Genomic DNA, 14,904 nt, shown 5'->3' on the forward strand with positions numbered 1-14,904 from the left:
TCAAAAACACACCTCATGAAAAAATCAGGAGGCCTGTCTGACATGTGTCCCTGTGCCCTGATGGCATGCCAACACCAAAGACCAGCATTGATTTTCTGTAACGCGGGGTCGGATTAGCCCTCTACAGGGATTAGCTGCCTGTGCAAGGCCTCAGGGTTCGCTATAAAACTAATAATTAATTTAAACAGCCAGGCCCATGGAAGGATACACTCACTACACGTTCCCAGCATGAGGGGGGGAGAGTATGAGTGACGGACTGTCTGGCACTCTGTGAAAGGAACAGCTGTGTGTGTGTATATATATATATATACTGTATGTTCAACTTGGTTCTTATGATTGCCTTCGTAGTTGCACCCCATGGCCACCGCTACATATTTATATATGCTCAATGTTACAGATTAACATGTAGTGTTAATTAGAAGTGTTAAACCATTTGGCTTTGTTTAATGACGTGAACTGTTGTATATCCTCATCAGGAGCCAATTAAGATTGATAGGGGAGGTGTTTGGCTTGTAGGTTCAAGATGAAAGAATCATTAAGAAGTCACGACAAAAGGTCATCAAGATACAGTATGAGCTCAATAATAGCCATAAATGTGTGAAAAAGATGGCAGCCATGCTGTTCCTGGTCAGGCTGTGTGAGGACAACAGGGTGGATACATGAATTGCACATAAAGCCAAACATTTGTCTCTAGGCCATTAATAATAAAAACCGCCTGACTCTGAGATGACTGTGTATCAACACTGTCACCTACTAATTAATTGATTTTTTTCATACAATATACAGGCAGGAAATACGTATGTGGGAGTTACACTGACACTAAAATACTGCATAAGCAGCGTAGAATAGAGAATGAGAATAAGAAAACGTCCAAATTAATAGGCTATAAACATTTCAGACAAGGCAAAAATGTCTCCACAAATTAAACAGTTCCCCTCTGGGCCAATCACATAACTTCATAACAACTAAGAAATGAAAAACATATCACTCCAGCCACAGACAACAGGTGCGTGTTGCTATTGCCACCTTACTGGGAAAAAATAATAATAATTAAAACATTGCATTGCTACTAAATTAAAGCATTTCTTTATCCAAAATGCATAAAATCTCCAATGGCACAATCAGCAGGTCACTTGTGTTTTCTCTCCATTTTCCTCTTCAGTTTCTAGTCACATCTTCATATTCTGAGACAATCTCACTTTAAGAGGAGCTCGTTCACCTCCTCCTGTTTACAGTGAATATATTTATATATATATATATATCCAAAAGGCCTTCAAATTAATGTGGTAATGTTTGTTGACCTTTAAATGCGTATGTACATGCATTTAATTCTATCCTGAGCAACGAGCCTAAAGGTGTATGACTAAAAATGTCTTTGGACAGATGTGTGTTTTGCTTGGAGTGAAACTGAAACAATGAAATCCATCACAAGTTAAAGCATTTCACTGTAGCCCTCTGTTATCTTCCCCCTCCTTTTACGCATCTGCCAATAAGGGTTTCTAGAGTCGGAGAAGGTAAAGGGATTTCTCCTTCTCTTCAAAACACTTTGATCTGACTGACACACAAACGGCCCTCAGATCACAAGTCTAGAGACCCTGTTGGGCCTCTCTGCCTGGTCTGCTTGTACATGTACACTTCATCCCTATGAGGATTCCTTACCCTCCTCCCATTTCCCTTCGTCTTTCCTTTATCCCTTCTTCTTCTTCCTCCTCCTCCTCCTCCTCCTCCTCCTCCTCCTCTGCCTCCTCCTTCTACTCCTCTTCCTCTGTTTGGTGTTTTGAAACATCTGAGTACAGACATGTTCTGAGCTTTGGAGGACCCAGGGGCCCGAGATCCAGACAGAGGGAGAAAATAAAGAAACTCTACAGTGCCCACGGTGCAAAAGCTATCTTACCATTACCACTGGGGAGAAACTCTTAAACATCACCAAACGTCTGGACAGACAGAGAAGATCAGAAGACTGTTTGGTTTGTTGTTCACATAATCATACTGTCAGCTAATGGTGCAGTCGGCAGCTCACAGTGTATGACGGGAGTCAGTGCATTTATTCAAATGGATAGACAGTGTTTTATGAGGGAAAACAGAGAATAAGAATACACTGAAAATACTGTACTACACAGACTGCTGGCCCCAAAATGGAAGGGTTGTTCCTTGTAGTTTTCAAGCACAGATGTGTCAGCAGCATGGACATGAAACATGCCGTCACTGTTTCTTATCTCAATATGTCCCTGGGTGGAAAAGTGAGGCAACAGCTTACTGATGTCTTGCAGCCTGCCTGACCATTAAAACATATTTCCATGCTGATGGATGTCAGATGTAGCCTCAAAAAAAAAAAAAAAAAAAAATAGCTTGCCCTTGATTTCTGAGCTCATTCCCAGCTACAGTTTTCTAAACTTATTCTTCATGCTTCGCAAATGGAACAAGCAAATGTAGACTATAAACAAGTTAAAATAATAAGAAGAAAGGGGAGAACAAGAGTGCAGCCGGGTGAGCACACAGGGGCTGTTATCTCAAATGCAGTTATCCCACAAATCTTCCTGTCTGACCAATATCAGGTTCTTGGGATGGCGGCTTGGAAGGACAGTCAGTGGTTTTTATAAGTGAAAGCTGTGAAAGATGTGAGTAAGTTTATCTGTAATGGAAACAGGAAATGAGTTACAGCTGTGCCGAGAATGTAGCACAGCTGTCCAGGGCCAGAAATGGTTTAAGCATTCTACAGGAGTGCAGGAAAAAAAAACATGGACTCACCCACGAAGGCTGTTAGAGGGACTGAAATTGCATAGCAAGCAAATAAGATGACATGCATGTAGTGTAGTTTATCACCTCAGGAGTGGCAAACCATGATTAAATCGGACTCACATCATAGAGAGTAAAAGATTATTATATTAGTCCCTCATCTTCACCAAGATTTAACAGCAAATTCTTTTAGTAACCATGAGGCCTTCAAGAGCTGCTATCTCTAATAACAGCTTCCAACTGCATTTTATGGTCATAGGATTTATTCATCCACTGACAGCATTTATCATGCAGCCCTCTTAAAAAAATCATCCCTTAAAATTCAAAACATGGCAAAAACTGCAATCATCCCCTGAAATCTTGGCATGATTCGCCCATGTATCTGTCTTCACTTTTCACCCCTGGGCCCTCTACGAAAGACTGTTGGAGATTGAAAGCCATGAAGCGACCAAAACTGCCTAAACCATACCAAAGGAAGCTCCTTTGTTCCTCTTCCAAAACAGGCTCCAAACCTTTTTTTTTTTTTTTTTTTCCATTTGGGACCCAGCCGAGGGAAGCAGAAGTACGGCTGCCCCTCTTCATGCTCCGTTCTAATGTGTTCCATGCCTTCCAGTTGCTTACATCATCAATCTGGGAGATGGCTAAGTGTGATGGGGTGAACATAAACAGTGCTTGAGTTATGGCCTAAAAGAGACACAGGTTGTGTCTCAAACATAAGTTGGCGCCCTCTTACCATTTTTTTTTCATGAGAGAACGCTCATAGAGAGAGGTCCTAATCGCTGGCAGGCATCCCAAATGACTTTGCATGCGTTATGTACTTTAAAACCATTTCTGCGGAGGGAGAGGATTGAAGAAAGAGGAAGAGGCTCTCCAACATTGAAATTCACCCGCCTCATCAACTTCAAGCAGCAAGCTTGTTATTGACAGCCGAGTGCCAGTCCTAATCATCTCCCTTTTAATGCTTGCTTAAAAATGCACACCCTCATGTCAAAACCTGAGTACACATTAACGCTCCCCAAATCGTCTACTTACTAAACATGTCACTAATGAATTATACATCTGACTTTTTCTCTCTCTCATATTTACATGGTGTTTCGACAGAATTTGTGTAGTAGTTTTAAGTATTTAATAAGTGTTTAAATATGTACGAAAGTCAAGATCTTAGCCAGTCCGTGCAGTGTACTGTAGATGTTTACGCAATATCAAAAGACTCTGCTGTGTCTATCAAAATGAGTAAGACATATGGATGGTTTATTTTTCACTTGCCAAAGTAGGAAAAGGAGTATGTCCACTTGGGCCCCATCAGGTCAAATCATAAAGATCCATCACTGGCTTTGCACTCTGCTAAAACGCCAAGGAAACATATTGTAGGTTTTTAAGACCCTTTTTATTCAGCCAGACTGTGTACTAAAACTAATTGGATTTCTGTCAATGGAAAAAATATATCCCTGGGACAGCTTTGAACTCAATAGCTCCGACTATCCAAATGCACATGAGGGAGTGGGACCTTGCCACATGCCAAGCACCAGGGAGGAAAATTTAATCGGTGGCCAACATAAAATATTAAAATAGCATGGTATCGAATTTTTTGAGAAATGATGTCAGGGCTCATTATGGCCAGCAAGGCAGTGAATTAAGCTATATTTAGTGGGTGATAATTGAAATCATAGCGGTAGTCATTACCACTGACAAGTTTCTAAATAATACCCAATAAATCCCCTCTTTTTAGCAAGGTCTCCATGACAGCTGGCAATGCTGAAAAATATAAAGTAGAGAAACAGAATCTCTTTTCCTTTCTTTCCTCTCTCCTTTCGTCCCCACCCCCCACCCCCCACCCCAACCCACAACTCTTCTGTCTCTCTCTCTTAGAGCCAATAAAATGTCAGCTTTTATTCTCCTCCTCCAAAGTGTTGGCTAGATGTCAGCAGACCCTTCTAAAGCTCTGCCACTGCAAGCTGAAGGCCTGTAAATCTCCGTGTCAGTGGCACGCCATCCGTCTTGGGATATACAATAAAAAATGTGACGCAGTCATAAAAGGAATGGCATCACTGCCCAGTATATATAATGTGAACAAAAGGAACATAAAGATGTTCCGTTCCATTCAGAATCCAAAACCACAATGTGGCCTTATATTGAAGAGGAGAGGAGGTTGTGGAACGCTCTAGAAGAGCTGATGGCAGCTCCTGACAGTGATTAAAAGATGGATCCCCTACCATCAGTGGGCTTTTGTCATGTTTTAACAGAGAGATAAAGATTTATACTATATATGTTATACTGCGGGTAAGGGGACTGCGCAAGTGAAAGCCACTAGAGCGGCTGCTCGACTGACTGAAATGATTATGGACGACAAGATCGCATTTTTCATGTACGCAAATGCAACAAAAAAAACACAAACAGCCAACAATGAATCAATGCTGCTAGCAAGTATTGATACCGTAGACCTCCATTGTTGCCCCAAAACAACTAAAAACACATCAATTAGCCACACCGGTGCACTGGTTGACATGTTCCTATATTACAGTGAACACATGCACTGCAGTTTATTTTGAATCAATCCCACACACACCGTTCTGTCGCTGGATATACTCACAGCACCAAATGTGTATTAATCTGCAGGTAAAAAAAAAAAAAATACCTCATTGCCTGTCTTAATGTTGGAATGACAGTGGTCATTCTTTATCCTTTTGAAGAATAAAACTACATGTTTGGGACCTGCTTTCAAAGAATTGTGTTTTCAGTAGGAAACAGGCTCTGGCCTGCAACAGACAGGGACGGAGCATTCATAAAGTTTTGAACGATGGACTGAGGCATTGTTGGTTTTGATCTTTTCATAGACTTTCTGGATGATCAAAAGAAAAGGAAATAATAAAGCCTGCCCCACCCTAAACAGACTGTACATCAGGTTGTTCCAATGAATTTGCTCAGTTAAGTAAATATCTCTAAACCCAGACAAGTACCTCTACCAAGTTTGTTTTTTACTCTCGGTAGCTTGACAATCTCGACAGCTGTCTCTTGAAAGAATTGATTTATGTGGGCAACAGCGGGGACTGTTGAGCAGAGTCACTGGATAGTTTGTCGACATGGTACTCCTCTCCACATCTTAAAACAACGCTGGCAGAAGAAGCGAGAAAATATTTCATTTACATGGCTTATCCATGAGTGAGAGCAGAGCAGCCTTGCAAGGGGCAGCCGACGTTGATTACGTAATTACTCCACTCAGCCTATTCATTTAGCTCTCTTTGGTCTTAACGTCGCTGAAGTGTATAATGCTGAAGGTGGTGCTTTGCACTATCCTTTGTAAAAAGACAAGTGGTAAAGGTGTAAGTGATTGAGCATGAATCTGGTAATCAGAGCATCAAGGCTAACACTAATCAGTCACTGAAGTGTCAGTGAATTGAGAGTATTACATCTCTGATATGGCTGATATGAATGCAGGGTTTTCAGCTGTGGATCAGAATATAACGCACTGTTTGTGAACTCTGTTTGAGTGGGGTTTCCCCTTAAAACCTGCAAAAATACTTGAATTTCCCTTTAGAAGAAACACATGGTTTTATCAGCTGATGATCAAATTCAGTCCATCCCATTTAGTGTCATTTAATGTACAATATGCATACAAAATGTGTCATTTATTCATTGTCCAAATGCAAGTAGAGACTTTTTCTTTGAATGCTGTCAAACCTTTGTAATAATACTTGGCCTTGCGATCCACTGATGAGGATATGAGGACAAAATATGCACTTTATCTGCAAGCATCTTAAGCAAATTTATATTAAAGCTAATTTAGCTTAAGCGAAAATACATTGCAGGACACAGAAAACCCCAAAAACAGGAACGTTATGAAAGCCACATTATGGTGGTATGGTTGCGATTTGTGGGAGAGCTTTCAATCATATAAAATGCCCACTTGTAAGCCAAGTAGCTGGCATTTGGTAGAAGGAGGAAGATTGTTGTCTTAATCAACTTCGTGCAGCAACAGGTTTTTGTCTACGGAGTAACTTTTGACGATCTATCCAAAGACATTACAACTTGAAATATCTCATTTTGATGGACAAAAACCAATGACTCTTTACCCGGCCAGTCTGGCTCTGTGTTGGCACTGTTTTAACTATCCTCAACAGCAAGAGGTGTTCGCAGCAATCACATAAAAGGAAATTCTGATATAACCCCAAATTGAAGAGATGGAGGAACAAGACAAGCCATCTATTAAGCATAACATAGTCAGCTCTATGTCATCCCATCATTTTCCCAGGTGTAGTACATCATTTATAAGAAAACAACCCTGTGAAAATTAAAATGTTTTTTTTTTTTTTTTTTCCAAAACCACAGAATGATACCAAATATCAATGTCCCTGATATGAATAAGTTATTTCCTGCCAGACCATGTCCCTCTCATCTGTCTGGTTTAAATCTCTTAGGGCTGGGAAAGCTCTGCATCTTCCTTAATTTATGAGACACAGATCAGGTTATCCCAGAATATGGGCCTAAACAGGCTTGATAGATCGAATATGGAATATATTTCCTCAGCAGAACAGAGTAGAGAGTATGCCACCACTATTACCAGACACACACACACACACACACACACACACACACACACACACACACTCTACGCTCCCAGTTAAGTGATTTGAGGACTTCATACTGCCGATGTTTCATTTCCTCTCCTCCTAACTGACACTTTATCTGCATACCGGCATCTCTGAAGATTGAACACTTAGGCAAGACAATGACAGGCTCTCTTGCCGTTGTCACTTCTCATTCTAGGACCAGTCTAATGCCGCTTACTGGGCTCCTGCCAATAACAGACTCGCACTCCTCCACCCTCCTCCCCTCACCATCAAACAACCACGAGTCTACCTTGCTTGGATAGAAAAGGAGCAATTGATGTCTGTGACACTCATTTGTCAATTAGCAGGCCCCTTCCCGTGTTGACATACAGCAACTTGAAAGACAGAGCTTTGCCTGTGACGAATTAAGAGAGACAGATGAGTGAGGCATGAGCGGCGGAGTAATACTATAATGTTCTTTAGATATGAATATAAAATGACACAGCTGACAGGCCATACAAGGTTTTATTTCATTTCACAGTGTACCAGGCCTCCCTACTTTGTCTTCTTTGTTCTCTTTTCATCAGACCGCTTACATCTCATTTTGACAGCCGGGCGACATTTAGAGCACTTTCGTTTTAAAATGCGAGTTAGCATACTTGATTTGTCATTAAAATGCAAAACGCCTGCCATCACCAACATAGCCTGGGTGAGCACATACCCCCTCAGATACACACATACTGTACATACACACACACACACACACACACACACGTAGCTGAATTTCATCTGCAATGCACAAGTCCAATATAGACCCATTTTTCTTAATGGCATACTGAATTTCAAATTAAAAGTCCGATATCAGCGTTCATCTGCTCCACGTAATTCTTATACAAATAAATGAATTCAAGATCTATCCAATGTGGTCAGGAATTGATTTCTAATCAAATTACTAATCCAGTTTACAATCAATCTAATTTTAGGTGCATATGAGTGAGTGAATAGTAAGTAGACAGTGCCTTGTTCAAACAACCCAGCCGGATCACTTTTTGATCAGTCTTCCTCAACACATTTGCAAAAGATCAATTTGGACCAATAATAACAGAATATTAAAGGATACCTTCATCATAATCTAATTCACTACAACACTATAACAAGCTCCAGCCACCAAAATGATCAGAGAGTTGAATCAGCAGCAAAAACTGAAATATTTTCAAAGTGGGTATTATTGTAAGGCTGTTGTGATCATTTGTACACATGCTCCTATTTCAGTTAGTTTTAAGCACAATACAATGAAGTTCTGCTGTAGATGGCATTAGTGTTACAGATGAGGTGCTCTGCAAACATGCAGATCAACTGCAATTATGATTAACTATATATAATAATATAAAACGACATATAGTTGTACATTACATGTGCAGCAGTCAGTATCATGTGCATTAAGAGGACATGCGATGGGCAGGTCGAACTAGCTAAAACAGATCTAAGCAAAAACCGAGCAAACTCAACTTTCAGGTTAGCTTCAAGGTTTCACAAATGCTGTCCTTGCATAAATGTGATTTGTTTATCAAGACGTCAAGTCAGATCGGAGGAAAAAGGTTATCGCTATTCTAATAATGCTCTTCCTGTGACTCACAGGCATGTGTCCTCCTCAGACCTCATGTGTGCAGGCTAGTAGCACTGCATGTAACAGATGCAGGCACCTGAAGTGCACCCCAGTCAAAGAGTGGAATCATGTCAAGGCAGCATATGCCCACTCACTGCACTGTGTACACACCTGACCCGGAACAAACTGGACGACACGATGCTATCCCAGCTCGTCCTGAGACAGAAATCTCCCCGTGAGCCCCGCTTCTCAACACATTGATGAGACAGGCTGACACCGCAGCACACAGAGGGAGAGGTGTGGGTGTGACAGCTCGCTACCATAATTTCATCCTGCCATTACCTGCCCAGCCACTCACAGTTATACTCACAGGGACAGATGCACAAACAATGCATGCAAGCAAACATGCACAAGCATACACACACACAAATGTAAGCATACGCGCAACACACACCAAAACACACAGGGCTCGCTTAAACGTGATGAAAGTGCATTGCTTCTCATTGTGACTCATTGTCAGGTAGCTGGATGAGTGTTGTCAATTGAGCTGACAGAAATAGGCATATTAGCTACAACAAACTTTGGCAATGTCTCTCTCTCGATTTGAGTCAAGCAGCATGAAGAAGTGCGCGGCGCTGAAGGCAGTCCACCGAGTTTCACTAAAATGTGCATCTGTTTACACCTGGTTTGCTTGAAACAAGGTCATCTCAATACACAAACGCCCCTACTACCTGACATGTAACGATTGACGTTAGCTTGCTGAAAGTTGAGGCTCGGAGATAAATAATTATACAGTTTTACTGGAAACATTGTTCGTTTTTCTGTCAAAAACATGGCAGTATTTGATTTTGTCCTTTCCACCAAACCTCTCTCAAAATGCTTCACACACACATATACAGTAACACAAAGAGTTCAGGAGCAGAAATGTAATTTTTTTTTTTACAGGAAAATCCTTCCACCATTAAGCTGCGAGTCAGAGGCCTCTCCGATGCATTCTTATGGAGATCAAAACTACGGAGGGGGCTGCTATGCCTTAGTTAGCATATAACTTTATCACATGTTGAGCTGCTTATTGAATTTCACAGCTCCACCCACCCATGACCTCCCAGTGTTGTCATGTGAGCAGCTACAGACAGGCATCGCAACAGGGAACTAGTTTAAGAGAGGAAAGGGGGATATATAGGTCTGGGTTGCGAGTGTGGGTGTGGGTATGGGTATGGGTATGGGTATGGGTATGGCGGAAAGGGTTGAGTAACAACACTAGCAAGTCAGTGATGTATACTTCATAGCTGTGGATAGAAAAGACAGTGTTCAGACAGCTTACACTGGGAGTTAACGTTATCAATGAGACTCAATAAGGAGCGCATTTTACAAACCTCTGTCTTCACAACATGGAGGGTTTAAAAAGTCAGCGGGAGATGTCTGCATGAAACGTTTACAACATAAAAAGAAAACCCTCTCCCAAGACCCAACACACTCTCTATAGGAGAAAAAGATGAGGCAGTATGCAACAGATCACTTTGCCCACTAGCAAACCATCAATCAATAGTCCACTGATATGAGCCCCAAATGGTTCAAGTACCACTTCATTAGTTCTGCACTGCTCTGCCCACACCACCCTTTTGAAGTTTAGTAATGATATCTGACATCTGAGATTAGCCAAACTGAAAATTAATAATGAATTAGTAATATCGGAGCCATAAATATTTGATTCTAAACATCAAATCTTTAATAGTGCAGGTTCAAGGGCAAGAAAAATAATGTTAGCCTTGATCTCAACAAAATCAACACACACAAGGGCTGTTTCAGCCAGATTTCATAAAGCTCTTTGCAAGACATGACAGGCTTTCACTTCCTCTAATCTGAGGTAACACAGAGATTATTTAGTATCACGCACATAACAGTCACGAGCCGATGGCAATCACTCTGTGTAAAGTATTACTTAAGTTTCCTGAAGGGGCAGTCATTCAAAATGTAACGAGGCTGATTACATTTGAAATAGCATGTAAAGCTACGATGCTTCTGACCAGAGAAAGAGAGCAAACATTTGTTTTTCCAATTGCCAAGCCTCCACTGTAAAATTATTTCTGCACATCTGAATGTATGATATCAGCATCGGAGAGCAGCGGAACTTAACCCTTTATCGGGCAAGAGACCATATTTGGTAACTTAAGTGGGAGCTCAAAATGCCGCCCCTTGCCTCACCATGAGGAAGTAGAACTACAAGCCAACCAGCGACAATCAGGCTACATGACAGACCGGCAAGAAACCATATATGGTAACTTCACTGACCTTGATTTTCACCATAAAATTTAAATTTTTTGTGAAAAAGTCTTGTAATGACCACCAGTAATGGTCTTCTATTTATGCCTATCTTGCCCCTGCCTCTGTAACATGCAAATTTCCCCCCCGATGGGGGATCAATAAAGTCTTATCTTATCTATCTTATCTTATCTTAGGACATTTTTCATTTCTAAGTATTTCAATGAGTGCCCTATACCATCTCCCTCACTGCTCATTTATTATCACTCATATCACTGCAATCAGAGGTCAACTGACTAACTTTTTCTGACAAAAGTTGCGCAGAATGCCGTAAAAACAGTAAATATACCAGCAGTAACGGAGATGGTGCGCTCAAGTTGTTTCCCTTTAATACATGTGATGCTTCAACGATAAAGTGTTGAAAAAAACATTGACAATGTTTAGGCCAGTGTGTTCCACTTCTGCTCCTGGAGGCACGCTGCCCTGCATGTTTTTAAATGCTTCCCTGCTCCAACACACCTGATTCAAATAATCAGTTCGCCATCCAGCTCTGCACAAGCCTGATAACAACCCATTCATTTGAATCAGGTGTGTTGGAGCAGGGAAACATCTAAAACATGGAGGACAAGGGGGGCCTCCAGGAGCAGGTCTGGGGAAACACTGGTTTAAGCTATTAAATGTAGCTTTGCATTTAGGTTCAGTTAACCAAGGCCAGCCCTCCTGGTAACTGAATAATCACACACTGTAGCACATGTTATTTTATAATACCTTAAGTAAAGGTGAGCCCCATACTAAGAAAAACTATATTATGTCAGTAGGTCAAAAGGTACTATTGTTTGATTTTTCCCCATCAGCATGGTTCATAGTCACAGTGCCTTGCTTACAGCCACTTAAACAGTGGGTCCATTAATTCATCCATTATCCCTAAACATATATATTTCTAGCTGGTCTGAACGCTATTTAAATGAGACATTTTTTCAACATAACACCATCTAAACCAGTTAAGTTGAGGACTCAACAGCTCCAGCAAAGACAACTGCCTCAAGACAACATTTGTTTCAACAAAAAAAAAAAAATGCCTCTATTCAGACGGCTTAACGGGCTGACAGTCATGAAAAGGGCTCAGAAACAAAAGCACCTTATAACCATCATCCCCTCTCTTTTACTTGCCAGGTCAACTATGCTAGTCCTGCTGTTGAAATGGCAGCCCCCTCCGAAGCGGCTGCCACGAAGTGTTCCTTCATGTCCTGACAGAGGAATCTTTTCTTCTATTTGCCCCTGAATTAGCATGTCACATTTATCGATCGTGCCTTTTATCCTGCCCCAGCGTGGCACCGGCTTCGGCTCTAACGCTCATTCAGCTCTTTGATGTTGCGATGACACTTTGGCCACCTGCAGACTGATGGCACACATCCAATCGAGCCTGATGTAAAGTAAAGATGTACGTCTGGAGAGAGAGAGACAGACATACAGACAGACAGCATTATGCATCCAGGTGATCACGTGTTTGTCATCTACCTGAGCAGGTTGAAGCTTAGATCCAGCCTTCTCGCAAACTGGCCGTATGCGTCTCCGAGGAAGTCTGGGATGTCTTTACAGTCGTGGCCGATGTAGGAAAGCTTTCAGAATTAAAAAAAAAAAAGAAAGAGAGAGATAACATAAGTAAAGCAGCAGCATGGCCGGCATTAGCACAGTAGAATAACATTGCTTCATGGTGCCCCCTCCTCTAAAACAACAATGAAATGGGATCATTTTAATTCAATATGAATGACTCATGGTGCCACATAATCACTTAACTCCACAGTGAATTCATTCAGAATCAATTTTCTGTCTGCTTTCCAGTGATCATGACCAAGTTCACTTCACCACATGATATTTGTGCAAGCTGGAGGAGGAACTACGAAACTGAAAGTCTCATGAAGTCACATGACACCAGTGAAGAAAATCAACAAAACCAGCAGAACTAGAATTTAGTACCGATAAAGTCAATCTTTTAAAACAGCCACTGTCTTATTACCGTCTAAACATGCAGCAGAGGGGGGGGGGGGAGGCAAAGTCCGACAGAAACAGCATCCAAAAAACCAACTTACTTGAGTCCCATTCAAGGCGACAAACTCGTTTTGCGCCATAACTTTTGTCCTGAGAAAAAGTTATCTGACTTGAAATCCCAAGTCCTGTCCAGGTGAGAGGAAACCCGCAGTTGCCAACATGAAACGCTGATGTTTAGGGGGATGTTTCCCGGCTACTATATCTTCAGCCCGATACACTGGCGCGTTCCAATTTACTTTACAGTTTCCGCGTGCCGTTTCAATCAGCTGACCGGCTGTAGTGCGGAAGTAGTGTTTGACAGAGAAGAACAGTCTCAGGAGACAGGATCACGTTTCCCCTGGTGTTAAATCGTTCCGTTCCGTTAAAAAAAAGAAAAAAAAAGAAAGAATGGGTGCAGTTAAGAGTTCCTCCACATTTTCAAGGAAGCAGCTCTGCAGGAAAATCATTTTTGCAGGCTGTTTTTTTTTTTTGCAAGAAGCTGCTCTGTTGTGCATGTTTTCAGTGACTACACCATGTGACAGATCTGACCTCTCCTGTGGCTAAGTTCATTAAACTAAATCATTTTAGGCCGTTTGAGATGCACTTTGTCATACGCTGGCAGCTTGTGAGTCCAAAAATTTGGGAGGACGGCAGGAAAACCAACTGACAGCATCATGTTTATTCTACACCACTTGGATATTTATCTGTAGTTTCTTATGATCAATGAAAAACAAAGCAGTAAAATGATGGCTTATGACATTTTCAACTGTGGACTTGGGTGGGAATGAGCCTTATGTGTGCATGCTGTGCATCCCCAACTGAATGATCGTTTTGCTCACCAACTAATGGTTCACAAAAGCTTTATTTATGATACAGCAGCTCCAAAACCTGCTGTAAGAGCTGAGAGGATAAACAAAAACAAAAAAGGTATCATCCTTTACCATCCTGATGGAATTCATCACTGTAGTCTTACAACCATGTTAAACCCAAAGACCTTACATTGTAAAGCTTAGATTCAAAATGAATTCAGGTTACTGTTCATGCACAGCCATGAAATAACACGTTTAACCCTTTTTTTTAATTGAAATGAATGAGAATCTCCTATAGAGGGCTATAACTGAAACAAGCATATCCAGCTACTATCAACATGCATGCAATAGTGCAGATCACAAATGAAATGCAGCTTGAATCATTACACATTCAGATACAATTACACCACAGTTACTGCAAAACTAACTTTTATCACAATGCATTTCTTCTGATTACCAAACCGAACTTAACTAAGAAATGCTAACTGCTCTTTAGCACGATATAATTTCAGTGCATTAGGCTAATACAGCAACGTTGCTAGCTTAAAGCAGCCTGCACATACTCATTTCAGAAAAACTACTTAAAGGGTTCCACTTATTTTGCATGTTGGGAGATAAGTCTTCCAGTACTCCAGACAGAAGGAGAGAGGCACCGTCACTCGTGCCATGCAGCCCATGCAGCAGTGTATGTCCCGAAAAAGAGACATGAAAGAAGACATTTGTACTCTGTTGAAAAGGTCAAAAGGTTTTTTTTTAGCGATGTGTTTGAAAGTAGGTTGCAATTTACATTTTTAAATGTACTCAATAATCTGGGATTGTGGCTCAGAGGTAGAGAGGATCCTTCATCGATTGGAAGATCAGCGATTCGATCCCCCGGCTCCTCTGGTCTGCATGCCGAAGTGTCAACACACCGAAC

The 14,904-nt window shown here is 41.3% G+C and overlaps 1 protein-coding gene across 1 annotated transcript in view; it reads right to left on the reverse strand.

Annotated features, from left to right (window-relative positions):
• The window catches only part of lrmda (leucine rich melanocyte differentiation associated), a 195,542-nt gene extending 182,092 nt beyond the window's left edge, over positions 1-13,450 (reverse strand). The window contains exons 1-2 of the mRNA XM_070841143.1: positions 13,242-13,450; positions 12,670-12,770 (exon numbers count right to left, since the gene is read on the reverse strand). Coding sequence (XP_070697244.1) covers positions 12,670-12,770; positions 13,242-13,280 — 140 coding nt within the window. The 5' untranslated portion in view covers positions 13,281-13,450. The remainder of the gene's footprint in view (positions 1-12,669; positions 12,771-13,241) is intronic.
• Positions 13,451-14,904: the final 1,454 nt, after the last annotated feature.

This window comes from Pempheris klunzingeri, chromosome 12 (genome assembly GCF_042242105.1).
Source record: "Pempheris klunzingeri isolate RE-2024b chromosome 12, fPemKlu1.hap1, whole genome shotgun sequence".
NCBI classification, from domain to species: domain Eukaryota; kingdom Metazoa; phylum Chordata; class Actinopteri; order Acropomatiformes; family Pempheridae; genus Pempheris; species Pempheris klunzingeri.